Genomic DNA, 11,929 nt, shown 5'->3' on the forward strand with positions numbered 1-11,929 from the left:
TTAGAAATTTGATTGTCCATCCGAACAGATAATAAGGGTTTCAAGTCTTTTACAACGTCTAGTACTACCTGCTAGGTGGAATGTGTAGGAGGAGATATCAGATATAGCACCAATTGTTTCAACATACTTTTTTGATTAACAGGCTACTAAATGCAAACTTTAGCGGCCATTTTTTTCTTTTGACGAAAAGAATCTGCTAAACCCACGACTTTGTTTCTCTGGCGTAGGGGTAGACGAAGAAGATGAGGAACCTGATTTTGAGGGACGATGTTTCGAATGCACAGAGTTGATTGGAGACCAAGGTGGGTTGTTACCTTCAGAGTCTGATGGATTAATCATGTTGGTGAGTTGATCCAAGTGGGACTCTTTGACCGCATTATGTATATTGAAAGAAGAGACAGTATCCATTGCTAGCAAAGTCGCGCCACTTATGGATGGTTCGTCATCGTTTGAGCCTTCAAACTTTTGAGTCGTCTCACCTCTTGCTGGACCAACAATCTCTGTTTGGGGACGGAATGCTTGCAACTGCTTTCCAAGAAGAAATATTGTTTCTTGACACTCTGCCAACTTTACTGCTGCAGCAGCCAAATCCTTCTCCTGAGGATGGATCATTGATGAAGGAGACAAATGAAAACGAGGTTATTAAAATTGTAGAACACGTATCAAGTGTTTTTGCTCATGCAAAGATGCAAAATTTAAGAAATCAGATAACATCAGTTTAATCTAACGGTTTCCTAGGGGAGAAATACAACGTTAAAAATTAGAAAAAGTGCAGACGACAATTTGTTCGCTGCACATTTGTATCTTATAGGCATAGTTGACGACTGTAGGATCTCTGATAATAGGAAAACAATGTAGTATAAGCCTCTAACCTGGCCAATCTTGTCACCACTATCAGCTGACGGAAAACTTTTGATCCTGAAATGGAAAATGAAGTCGATCAAGATCAGGACGACAGATAAATTAAGACCTTGCAATGTAACAATGCCATATCACGCTAAAAAATATTTAAAGATAATATAGGAACAAGGAAAACAACCTTGACATAAAAATAGAAAAATACAATCGAAAAATCTTTCTTTAACTCAAACTCTACAAAAGAAGGCAAGAACTATCATTTTCAGCTAGTGAAAGATCGAGCTAGTGCTGAATCGTACGAGGAGAAGAAAATTATAGTTACCTATGCAGCTGCTCCTGAAGATCTTTGTATTTCGCTAGTGCATCTTGATGACTTTTTTTCTCCTCTTGTAGCTCAATATCCAAACTTTCCATTTTCTCTTGGAGGAGATTGACTTCAGTTTGTAATTCCTCTGCCCGTGCTTCGAGTGATTTGTACGACTCAGCCATGCATTTGAGCTGCGTCTCAGCCAAGCTATTGGACTTTTGAGCTAATGAAAGATGTGATTTAGTCTCAGATAGTTGTCGTTCTGTTTCCAGCAACTGAGATTTCGTGATTTCAAAGTTTTCTTTGCATTCAGCAAGATCCACAGTGAGACCATCCTTGTCGAACTTCAACTGTTGAAACTCCTCGAACGAGCATTTCCATGATTTGGGTGTAGATTCAGAGGTGGGGACAAGATTCCCATCATGTGGGACATCAGGATCAGATGTCGAATCAGAGAAGTTAGCACTGCCATTTGGATACCTCTCTCCTGATGAGTCTGCTGCAGCCTTGTTCTCTGGTAAGGCAATCTTGTCTATACAATCAGAACTGCCAGTTTCCACTTCATTATTTTTGAACCCCAGGATATTGAAGCGCAGCTCACTTGCTCTATTTAATACATGAGATGCATCGAGTACAAAATCAATGAGATTAATCTCACTGGTTAAAGCTTCACCGTATTTGGCAGAGAACCTGTCAAGTTTCTGATTCAGTCCTCCATCAGGAGACGTTCCCGGAACAATCTTTGCCTCGTTACCAAGAATTATAACAAAGTCGTAAATTTGAGAAAGAGCCATTTCTAGTTGTTGATTGGCAGTTTGAACAGTGTTTATAAATGAGTTACCTTCCCCAGTAGAAATACCACTCACCGACTTGTGATGCAAAGTTTCAAGCATATCCTGCATTATAAACCTAACATCCTCAACAACCTTTTCATTGTCATTTTCTTTACGCATTGATTCAAGTACCGTATGTATTTGGGATCGAAGCTTCACAAAGATCAGTGGGTCTGCCTGTAGTTGAGAATTCGGTATAGTGGCAACGTCTCTAGGAGACACCAGTGCTTGCATTAAATGTTGCTTCCCACATTGAGAATGAGACACATTTACGGCACGACCTGATATATTTGAGCTTGAATCTATCCCATTCGATTCAGTTGGCAGGCATGCTATTTTCTCCATCTCCAAAAAGTCATCCATTAGGTCCAGGTGATTTGTGTTTTCAGACTTGCATGGACTACCAGCATCCTTTCCCTTCTCGAGATGACATTGCTTAGTTGACAATAATGGAGCCCATGAATCAGTACAGCTTACAATATCATCATTTCCCTCTTCAGACATGGAGGTGAAACTCCATGGATTACAACTTTTTTTGTCACAGAAACTTTCAAAAGGGGCCTGAGCATTCGATTTTGGTTTACTCTTCTGTTCACCATTATGTAGCAGTTGGGCTTCTAAACACTGAAGTTTGCTGCTAGTCTGAGCACACAAACTCCTAGAGCCTTGCAATTCACTGTTGCGCTTCGACAACACTTCTTTCAACATCTTTGTCTCTTCCTCCATTGCTAGTAGGCGTTCTGTGAGTAACTCATTTTCTTTCTGATACATCTGTGCATTGTCAAATGAAAATTCAGGCAGTTGGGACAAATGTGTTGAATGAGACTTCACTGGAGACCTCCTTATGGGAGATTCTCCAAAACCTCTCCCCAAGTTTTCAACTTCAAGTTTCATTTGAGCTACGGCAGCTGGACCAGGTAATTTCTTCCGAACAAGGCCTCGTAATCTTTGACACTCTGCTTCAAGCTTAGCAATTTTCTTTATTCCTTCCAGATGCTGCTTGTTCGCTACTTCAGCAGATCGCAAACTCATGTTCTTTTCCTCATTGCGAATCTCCACCTCTTTCCTAGCGATATGGAGTTCGTACTTGAGCGAATGCACCTCTTTTTCACAGGACTCAATTTTGTTCTTCGAAAGTCCTATCTCATCTACAGCTTGCGACTTTTCTTCACTTAGCTTGATTAAAATGTTAGAGCGCTCCTGCAAAGATCTCGATAGTGCAGCATTTTCAGCAGCAGAAGTCAATAACTCTTGGTTCAAATTAGCTATTTTAGCTTCGAGTTCAAGCTTCATCTCGTCAAACAGCTTTGCTTTGCTCAAAACAACTTCATTTAATTTTTTCTCATGTTCTTCCTTCAAATTTCGTATTTGTCTCATACACTCCTTGAGAGCCCCATCCAAATGGGTTGCCCTATCTTCGGCAGTGAGCTTTAGCAGAGTAACAGATTCCAGATGATTTTTTAGAGTTGCAGCTTCTGCCTCGGCCTTCTCCCAACCTGTTCAGTTAGTTGGTGATTAATTCCATGATCTTCTGTTTTCTTAAAGGAAAAGGATATTTCAATTATCTGATACCTGAGACAGCCTCTTCAGCAAATTTGACGTGTTGTTTCACAAGGTTTTCTTTATCGGTAATTTCTGTATGAGCATCAGATAACTTTTCATTTAGTTCCTTCACCTCATCATCTAAGGTTTTCACTTCTCCCTGGAGAGAATTCACTTGATCTTCCAACCCATTTAGATGGGTATATGATTCAATTGATATTTGAACATACTTCGGTTTTTTATTATTGTCTTGTTTATCCTGTCGGTTGCCAGAACCATAGAATGTATGTCAAATGCAGTAAGAAGAAGTAAAAACCAAATGGTAGCAACAATTCAAGGAGTGGATGGAAAACTAACGATCCACAGGAAATCACGCCAAAAATGAACTGAAGCTTCTATTTGTATTTTAAAAAAGAAATAAAATAAATTACTAATAGAGGAAAAAGAGTACAAAGAACTGAGTTAAGGAAATTATTTAGGTAATCCAAATTATATACATGAAACAAGGGTGGGGAAGAAATAACGTAGATCTGTGTCATACAATTTAATCTACACAACTTTTAAGCTGTAGAGGAACGAAATTGTTCACACCAGAAATGGAGACCATCAAAAACATTCTTTGACAACACCAGTAACCGATCCTCTTGTAAGAAATTCAAAACATGTTGCAACTAACTGATCCTCTCGTAAGAAATTCAAAACATGTTGCAACTAACTGATCCTCTGGTAAAAATTCAAACACGTTGCAACGAAAAAAACAATGGATCAACCTTGTTCATTTGAGTGTACTTAAAAAAAGAATCGACCACAAGAGTATCGATCAACCTTGATTTGAGTTGCACCGATGTCTGAAGGCACGGGTGAAGAGTCTGCTGCTGCTTTCTCGGCTGCTAGCTTGTCAGATGACTTTTTCTTCCAGGGCCAACTCCTTTTATCCATTGTAGGCTGTCGATACAAACAAGTTATGAGAACAAGAAGTTATAAGGAAGGTCAAGATCTAAATCACTTGAACAGAGAAATGCAGTCGAAGATTAATTGGCAACAACAAACACCATGGAATAAAAGTGCAGGTCCCAGGCCAATCGAATCATAGAACATGATGTTTTCAGTCATGACTTTTAAACATCGTTTTTTCACTCAACGACGTCTTAGCACTAAAGAGGCCATCTCGAGAGTTTGTGATTCCACAATGCTGCTAACTTTCTCGATCAACATATGTAACTGATTACCACGAGAAGATGGATTCTTTAAAGTTTCCATTATCTAAATCTAGCCCAAGTAATAGCGATGGCCAACCAAACTAACTACATCTGACAAAAAGGCCTATGAACCACAACTCATTTAACCATGTCATTCATATTCATACAGGACATGCACTTAAATTGACTTATTTATACAAATACAAAACTACTGTCGAAACTTAAGCCCGTTAACATATTGCAACCAACGATAAATATCCAAATAATAGATACATAGAAATTGCTTTGTGAAATCAAAAAAGGATAAAAAGACCATTAATGATGAAGAAGCTTGGACATGCGAAGCTATAGACATTTCCAGATCCTAAGGGTAAGCGCGCAAATAATTGGACGACCAGACTAGTAAACCCGATATAACTTTGTCAAATCTTTAATGCATATTCAGTACCACAAAACTGTGGAAGCTATGAAAGCAAGCCACGAATCTTTATGATTAAAAACACGCACCGTAGACAAAGAAAAGGATAGGCCACCAGAAACAATCAAAATTGGAGTTAAAAAGAGTTTCAGCCACTGAGATTGGTCTAAAGTGGAAACAGGTCTCATTACTCTGTAGCTAAAATTGGTGTAAATTGGAGTGGTACAGCATTACAGGGAAACCACTGAGATATTATTTCAATGGATTGAAAAGTTTCAGCCATTAAGCTTTATCCCGGTAAAAGTGCCCAAAAGATGCACATACTTTTTTGCGCCAAGCCTCAGTTACATGTAATAGTTAAGAATTAAGAAATCCATTTCCTCGATATCAATCAAGAAAAAAAAAAAAAAACTCACAAAACAAAGTACCTTTACATAAATATATCGATAATTCGTAGAAAAAAACATATTTTTTCTATTATACTTTAGTCCGTGTTTAAGGACGAACAATAACCCATATGCTACAGATATACATGCATCCTGAATGAATAATGCAATTAGCTAAAAAAGGAGTAGTTCCATCACCATGAATAAATCAAACGAAGACATAAGACAAGACTTAGAGCACCAATAACAATTTAGTAATGACAAACAAAAATATAAATCAATTAAGACAACAGCATCTTAATACAAATCAACAAGGATTTAAGAATACGAAACAGAACCATATCTACAACTTTCCAGCTGAAAATCAGATAAAACACAAACCCAGAAGCAAAGTCCCAACAAATGTGGTAAAAGGAGGCAAATAAGATGAACAGAGAAGCCCATAAGTTTTATAAGGAAAAAAAAGAAATACTACTCAAATATAAGACCCTCCCCCGAAAATATTGCTTTCCACGGCACAGAAAACAAAGCGAACCCGAGAAAAAGGAACAAGCCTCTGAGTAATGTATCCTTCCACTCAGGGATAAAATCAGCACAAACCAAAAAAAAAAAAAACTAATCAAATGCAAAAGACAACCAGATGCACGCAACCCGTGCATGCCTTTTTGCTAGTGTATGCGTCAAATTTCAAACACTTACTAGCTACTGGGGTCAGTATAATTACTCCCAGCAATGCGGCTTCGACAAAAATGGTGGATTTGTGATTGAAGGAAGATAAATCAGGATCTGGAATTGAGAATGCAGTTGGTTCGGTGTTTGTTGAGCGGGTTTTGTAGAGAGAAAAAAGTGGAGGAATGGGATGTGGGGTGTGTGGGGTCCGATGGAAGTGGTGAAAATATTTCAGTGTTTGGTGTCACTTGCTGGAGAAGACGTAGGAAAGCTCCAACACATTAGCCTTTTAAATTTTAGACCTTTATTTTTTTATTAACTTAATTTAAAGTGTTTTTATGTTAGGAAGAAAGGAATATAGAATATAATAGAGATTATAATTTTTTTTGAAAGAAAATCTCGTAATATTTATTTATGAAACGGTCAATAAAGCATAAAAAATAATATTCTTTTTAGGTGACCAAATAGAATATATTTCTCACTGCAAGACCATCTCACATGAATTTTTGTGTATGATTTTGTTATAAGTATTTATCTTATATTTAATATGTATTCTTTGTTATCATTTACAAAATATAAATTACTGATGGTTTATTTATTTAGGTTTCTTAATATAAATTGTAAAATTTATGATATATTTAGGTCTATGTGAATTCGTAAATCCCATAATCAAATATATAGTCTATGATATATTGAGAAAAATTGTGTGGCTATAACAAAGTAGAGACGGAGTTGGATATATATTTGTTAAGAGAATTGTTAAAAATAATTAATCGTCAACTAAAATTTACTCTGTATATAAAATAATCTGGAGATGGTGAAGCAATCGGGTGCATCTGGACCACCGTCAGTAAAAGTGAGCCTGCATCCGGACTTTTACGTGTGCTGCCGCTATATATCTGATTCCAGAAACTAGCAGCCACAACTACGGGCGGAAGTTGGTGAAAAATCCTCTATCAAAATATTTTTTTGGGTTTATTTCCTACCCACAAAATTGTGGTACTATGTCATACAAAATGTGGTACACTTCATGTGGAAATGTGGTACACTTTATGTGGAAATGTGGATCTAAAAAAGTACCCAGAGACTGAACACAAAAAAAATCGACGGCTGAAAAATGAAAGTCAATTTCCCGCAACTAGGGGCCCATTTATTACGTCATTATTTTTATCATTGTCGACTAAAACTTCATTAATATTAGTTTTACTATATAGGAGTATAATATAAATAATCTAGTATATTTCAAATCTTTTCTGGTGTGATTTATTTTAGACAAAAACTCGTGTGAGACGGTCTCACGGGTCGTATTTTGTGAGACATATATCTTATTTGGGTCATCCATGAAAAATTATTACTTCTTGTGCTAAGAGTATTACTTTTTATTGCGAATATCAATAGAGTAATATTCATCTCACAAATAAAGATTCGTAAAACCGTCTCACAACTCTTTATTTTTTCAGGGACTGTAACTTGTTAAGCATGCGCAGAGCCGTACCTATTGCGAGGCGAGAGAGGCCATCGCCTCAGGGCCTGACCATCACAGGGGCCCAAAAAAAAATCTCATGTTGTTGAGGTCTGCACTTAAATAGTATGTGAATTGGACATCTAAAAAAAATAATTGGACATTGACCCATTGAAAACATGATAAAATATGATGATTGTGTTCATTGATGATTTAATGAAATTATGTAGAGCCCAAATAATAAAACTACACGGCTCATTAATTAAATTTTTAAAAATTTTGTACGCATAAAATGGTAATATTTGTCCAATATATTTATTATTTTATCTTGTGTCAACTCGTGTGTTAAACTTTTATATTTTACTTGTCGATTATTTGACCTCTTTTCTTAAATTTATGTAGTTGGACACATGTCAAAAAATAAAACACAAAAAATTATGATACTTACCTATTTTACATATCTTTATTTTTATTTTCTTAATAAAATATTATATTTATTATTTAAAATAAATCATATATTTTTACAATATTGGTTCATTATATTTATCATTTTGTATTTGGATATTTTATATTGATAAATTTCAATTTTAGCAACATATCTTACAATTTTGTGCAATTTCAATCTTTTTCCAATATAATTATTCATATGACACTGCATTACGTTAGAGTAATGTTGATGTTGTGGCGCACGAAGAAAAAAATCGCAAAAAGATAAATATATAACTCGTAAATTATATTTTCCTTATATCTATTATGTGGTTATTTTTAATTTGCAAACTGAGCTTTACGGTTATTTATCACAACAAGTATTTTTTTTAACATATGGCCTCAGGCCTTGTGAACCACGGCTCCGAGCATGCGCATGATTCACAATGGTAGAAAACTGAAAGAAATGTAACAGTGACTTTAATGGACCAACAAATGTACGCGACAGAGAGTACAATAACAAATTAACTCCGAATGGCAAAAGGATGCTTTTTACAAAAAAATCCCCAATGCACACCTTCTATTTGCATTTCATTTCAATAAAATTTACCCGTATCATACGTATGTGAGACAAAATTCCCTCGAACAAGTAAATAAAGCTCGGGACCTCAAAAACAAAGCTAGAGAGATGATATTATGTTGCCAAGGATGAAGGCTCGAGATCTAAGTCTCAGGTTCGAATCTCATATGCATGGGTAGTGCAGTTGAAAATTAACAAAAAAAAAATGTGGAGTTTTTGTTGATGGAGCGGGGCCACCTCCCAGTCGTTAATAAAAATACAATTTTAAAACAGATTTTTACCCTTTTTTTGTTGTTGTTGCAGTAATCATTTAAAATCATATTCAATAAATCTTCTTAATTTCTTACTAGGATTGTCGATTCGAATAAGTAAATCGATCATCCCCTCGAGTCAGCCGACGATTTTTACCTCAGTATCATAAAAATTTAGTATTACTTAAAAGTTAAAACATATATCCATACTTTAAAAGACACCACCAATACAAATATTTAACTTTATATTTAAAATTTTTTTAGGATTTAAAGTTTGATTACTTTAACGTTAGTTAGACTGTTAAGAAGATTTTAATTGCATTAAACAGCGTGAGATTGTACAAAATTAGAGCGTAATTACAGTTGAGGTATGGCCGTATGTATGGGTGAGAGGCCCAAAGGTGGTTTGAGCCCCATCTTATTTATTTAATAGAGTGGGGACCTCTAAACAGGGGAGTTGCCCTTCGTCGCTTCCACCACAAAGTAGGCCCACACGACACGTGTCTGCACAGAGACCATACTTTTTTCTTTTTTTTTTTTAATCTCTTCCATTTGTCGGCAGTCCAACAACCGCAGCAGACACTCCAAGTGGTAAAATAACATTTCAGGAATAATAACTAATAACAATAAGAAAAAATTATGTTTGAATGAAATTATTTTGTTAATTACTGAAATAACCAAAGAAACGTTAATTGGGTCCCCCGGGCATGCTATCAACGGAATTGGATCCATGAATGTTCGTTGTGTGTGAGTTTTTTTTGCGTGAGTAGTTAGTCATCTTTATATTTTAATGAAAGTTAAAAATATTAAAATTTTGTCAAAATAAACACCCTAAACGTAGCACAGAAAAATCGTTTATGTGCTCGTATTTTTACACACATTTTATAATTAACAAAATTTCAAAGGTTATTAAACATTGGAAACAAAATTTATGTTTTTTAAAAAATCATAAGCAAAAATCATTGGCAAAAACTTGTGTGAGACGATCTTACAGGTCGTATTTTGTGAGACGAATATTTTTTTAGGTCATACATGAAAAAATATTACTTTTTATGCTAAGATTATTACTTTCTATTATAAATATCAGTAGAGTTGACTCGTCTCACAGATAAAGATTCGTGAGGCCGTCTCACAGGAGACCTACTCAAACTCATTTTGTTGCGATGAGAAAGACTCTAATTATATTTTATAGCTTTACAAACAACAAAAAGAAGCAACTGAATGAATAAAATAGCTAAGATCGATATTTGAATCTAACTTCACTCTCAAAAAGCTAGTTCAAAAGCCCAAAAATTATAAGACATTACCGGATGATTCATAAAACACTCCAAGTCCATATTAGAGGTGTAAATGAACCGAGACAGTTCGATAGCTTTTTAAGCCGACTCGAAAAATATTTGATTCGTTTTCAAGCCAAACTCAAATATGTTTGAACTTTTTTTAGTCTAATTCGAGTCCAAATTATTTTCTTCGACAGTCGCGAGTCGTTCACAAGTTTTAATATTTTATAAATGTAATATAATATAATATAGTAAATAAATAAATTTCGAGTATTTCGAGTTCTTATTTTCGAGAAATAATTCAAATGCTTCGTGAAGATATTCGAATCTTTCGAGTCGAGCTCGAACTCGAGCTTTAATTCGAACCAAATTCAAACAAATTTTTGAGCTTAGAATCAATCTCGAATTCGAATAGAACAAATTCTAGCCGAATTCGAACATTCAAATTTTCATCATATTCAACTCAATCAAACTCGTTTACACCCGTGCTACATACATACAAATATAAAAAAAAAAAAAAAAACTTGATACAACCTATATAAAACATCAATCATGCACTTTAATAGGGAAAAATAGTTGTTTTGCTTTCACCTGTGTAACCATTTTAGATGAGTACTTAAGTTGAATTCACTGTCGCCTTCATATTAAATTGTACGCTGACAGTACACCGTCACCGGCGCCTAGTTCGAGGGTATGTACATCACCAATACACAAAACTAACCAGCATTTAATAAAATAAAAGGATACTGAAATTATATAATTTCAGTCAATTATCAAGTTATTTTGTTCCATAATATCAAAATCTTGCTCGATAAACATCACTCCATATCTGTACTTGTTACAATTGGTACAAGCAAAAGTGGAAAATGAAAATTTTTACGGTTGTGGTTAGGTTAAATTTACTCGAAACAAAGCTTATTAATTAAATTACTTTCCAATCATTTAAAAGCTTTAATTTCAATTTATTATACTTAATTCGTACAAACTCCAACATTAAGGAAGTGCCAGAAAATTTACAAACCACCATTTAAAGTAAAATAGTTGCACGATTGAATGAAATCGTAAATTTTGGACTAAATAAATAAATATGATTAATGATGAAATTAATAACTATTATGATGAAAAGGTAGTTGATTATTAACATATATTTAATGTATTGAAATTAAGCCTATTCAATCTTGTTCGTATAAATAAATGCAAAGCTTCAAAATGTTGAATGTTGATTATACATATTTTTTTCCTCGCAGTCTCGCACTAGGGTTAGTTGAGTTATCTATTTCATGTAAATACGCACTATTTCCAATTCTCTAACTTTTTCACATGTTTTTCGGTAAAATTTAGGGAGAAAAACCTTTTTTATTCCTTAAATTGTATTTTCAGTCATTATATCAACCAATTTACTATTTTATTTCATTAATATGCACATTTTTTTTCTTCAATTTTAGTCATTTTTCAGCAGAGTTTTGATGTAACATTGAACACGTCAACAACATCAAACGTATAGAAAATAATTAATTTTTTTAAATATGTAAGTTTGTATCATAAGAATATGAATTGACTAATAATACTAGAAAAAAAATACAGGTTTTATTTTCTCTAATTTTAACTCGCACATTGATTAAATATACATGATTTGCGTTTAAAATTTATTGGCATTTTTTAATTCATATATAATGTTTCCTTACGCAAATGGGTGGATAACATTCCAAAATCAATGA

General features: G+C 34.5%; 1 protein-coding gene across 3 annotated transcripts; it reads right to left on the reverse strand.

The window, feature by feature from the left end:
* Positions 1 to 5,546, reverse strand: LOC142524203 (filament-like plant protein 4). Of its 3 annotated transcripts, XM_075628037.1 has the most exons (7): positions 5,247 to 5,546; positions 4,366 to 4,485; positions 3,571 to 3,799; positions 2,131 to 3,494; positions 1,181 to 2,061; positions 873 to 918; positions 1 to 597 (listed from the first exon to the last, which is right to left on the reverse strand). In XM_075628037.1, the coding sequence occupies exons 1-7, from the start codon at positions 5,343 to 5,345 to the stop codon at positions 160 to 162; spliced, it is 3,177 nt and encodes a 1,058-aa protein (XP_075484152.1). In that variant the 5' UTR covers positions 5,346 to 5,546; the 3' UTR covers positions 1 to 159. The 3 variants fall into 3 exon arrangements, with proteins under 3 accessions (XP_075484152.1, XP_075484151.1, XP_075484154.1); XM_075628036.1 differs by having other exon boundaries at positions 1,181 to 3,494; positions 5,247 to 5,545; XM_075628039.1 differs by lacking the exon at positions 5,247 to 5,546 and adding an exon at positions 5,077 to 5,147 and having other exon boundaries at positions 1,181 to 3,494.
* Between the last annotated feature and the right edge of the window lie 6,383 nt (positions 5,547 to 11,929).

This window comes from Primulina tabacum, chromosome 14 (genome assembly GCF_025594145.1).
Source record: "Primulina tabacum isolate GXHZ01 chromosome 14, ASM2559414v2, whole genome shotgun sequence".
Taxonomy (NCBI): Eukaryota; Viridiplantae; Streptophyta; class Magnoliopsida; order Lamiales; family Gesneriaceae; genus Primulina; species Primulina tabacum.

Excerpts from the sequence above, each read along its gene's own strand:
- LOC142524203 (XM_075628036.1), bottom strand. The coding sequence starts at position 5,345 with ATGAGACCTGTTTCCACTTTAGACCAATCTCAGTGGCTGAAACTCTTT. Across the intron at positions 3,800-4,365 it reads TCGGTGCAACTCAAATCAAG|GATAAACAAGACAATAATAA; the intron begins GTTGATCGATAC and ends GGCAACCGACAG. Across the intron at positions 598-872 it reads GTGGTGACAAGATTGGCCAG|GAGAAGGATTTGGCTGCTGC; the intron begins GTTAGAGGCTTA and ends ATCCATCCTCAG.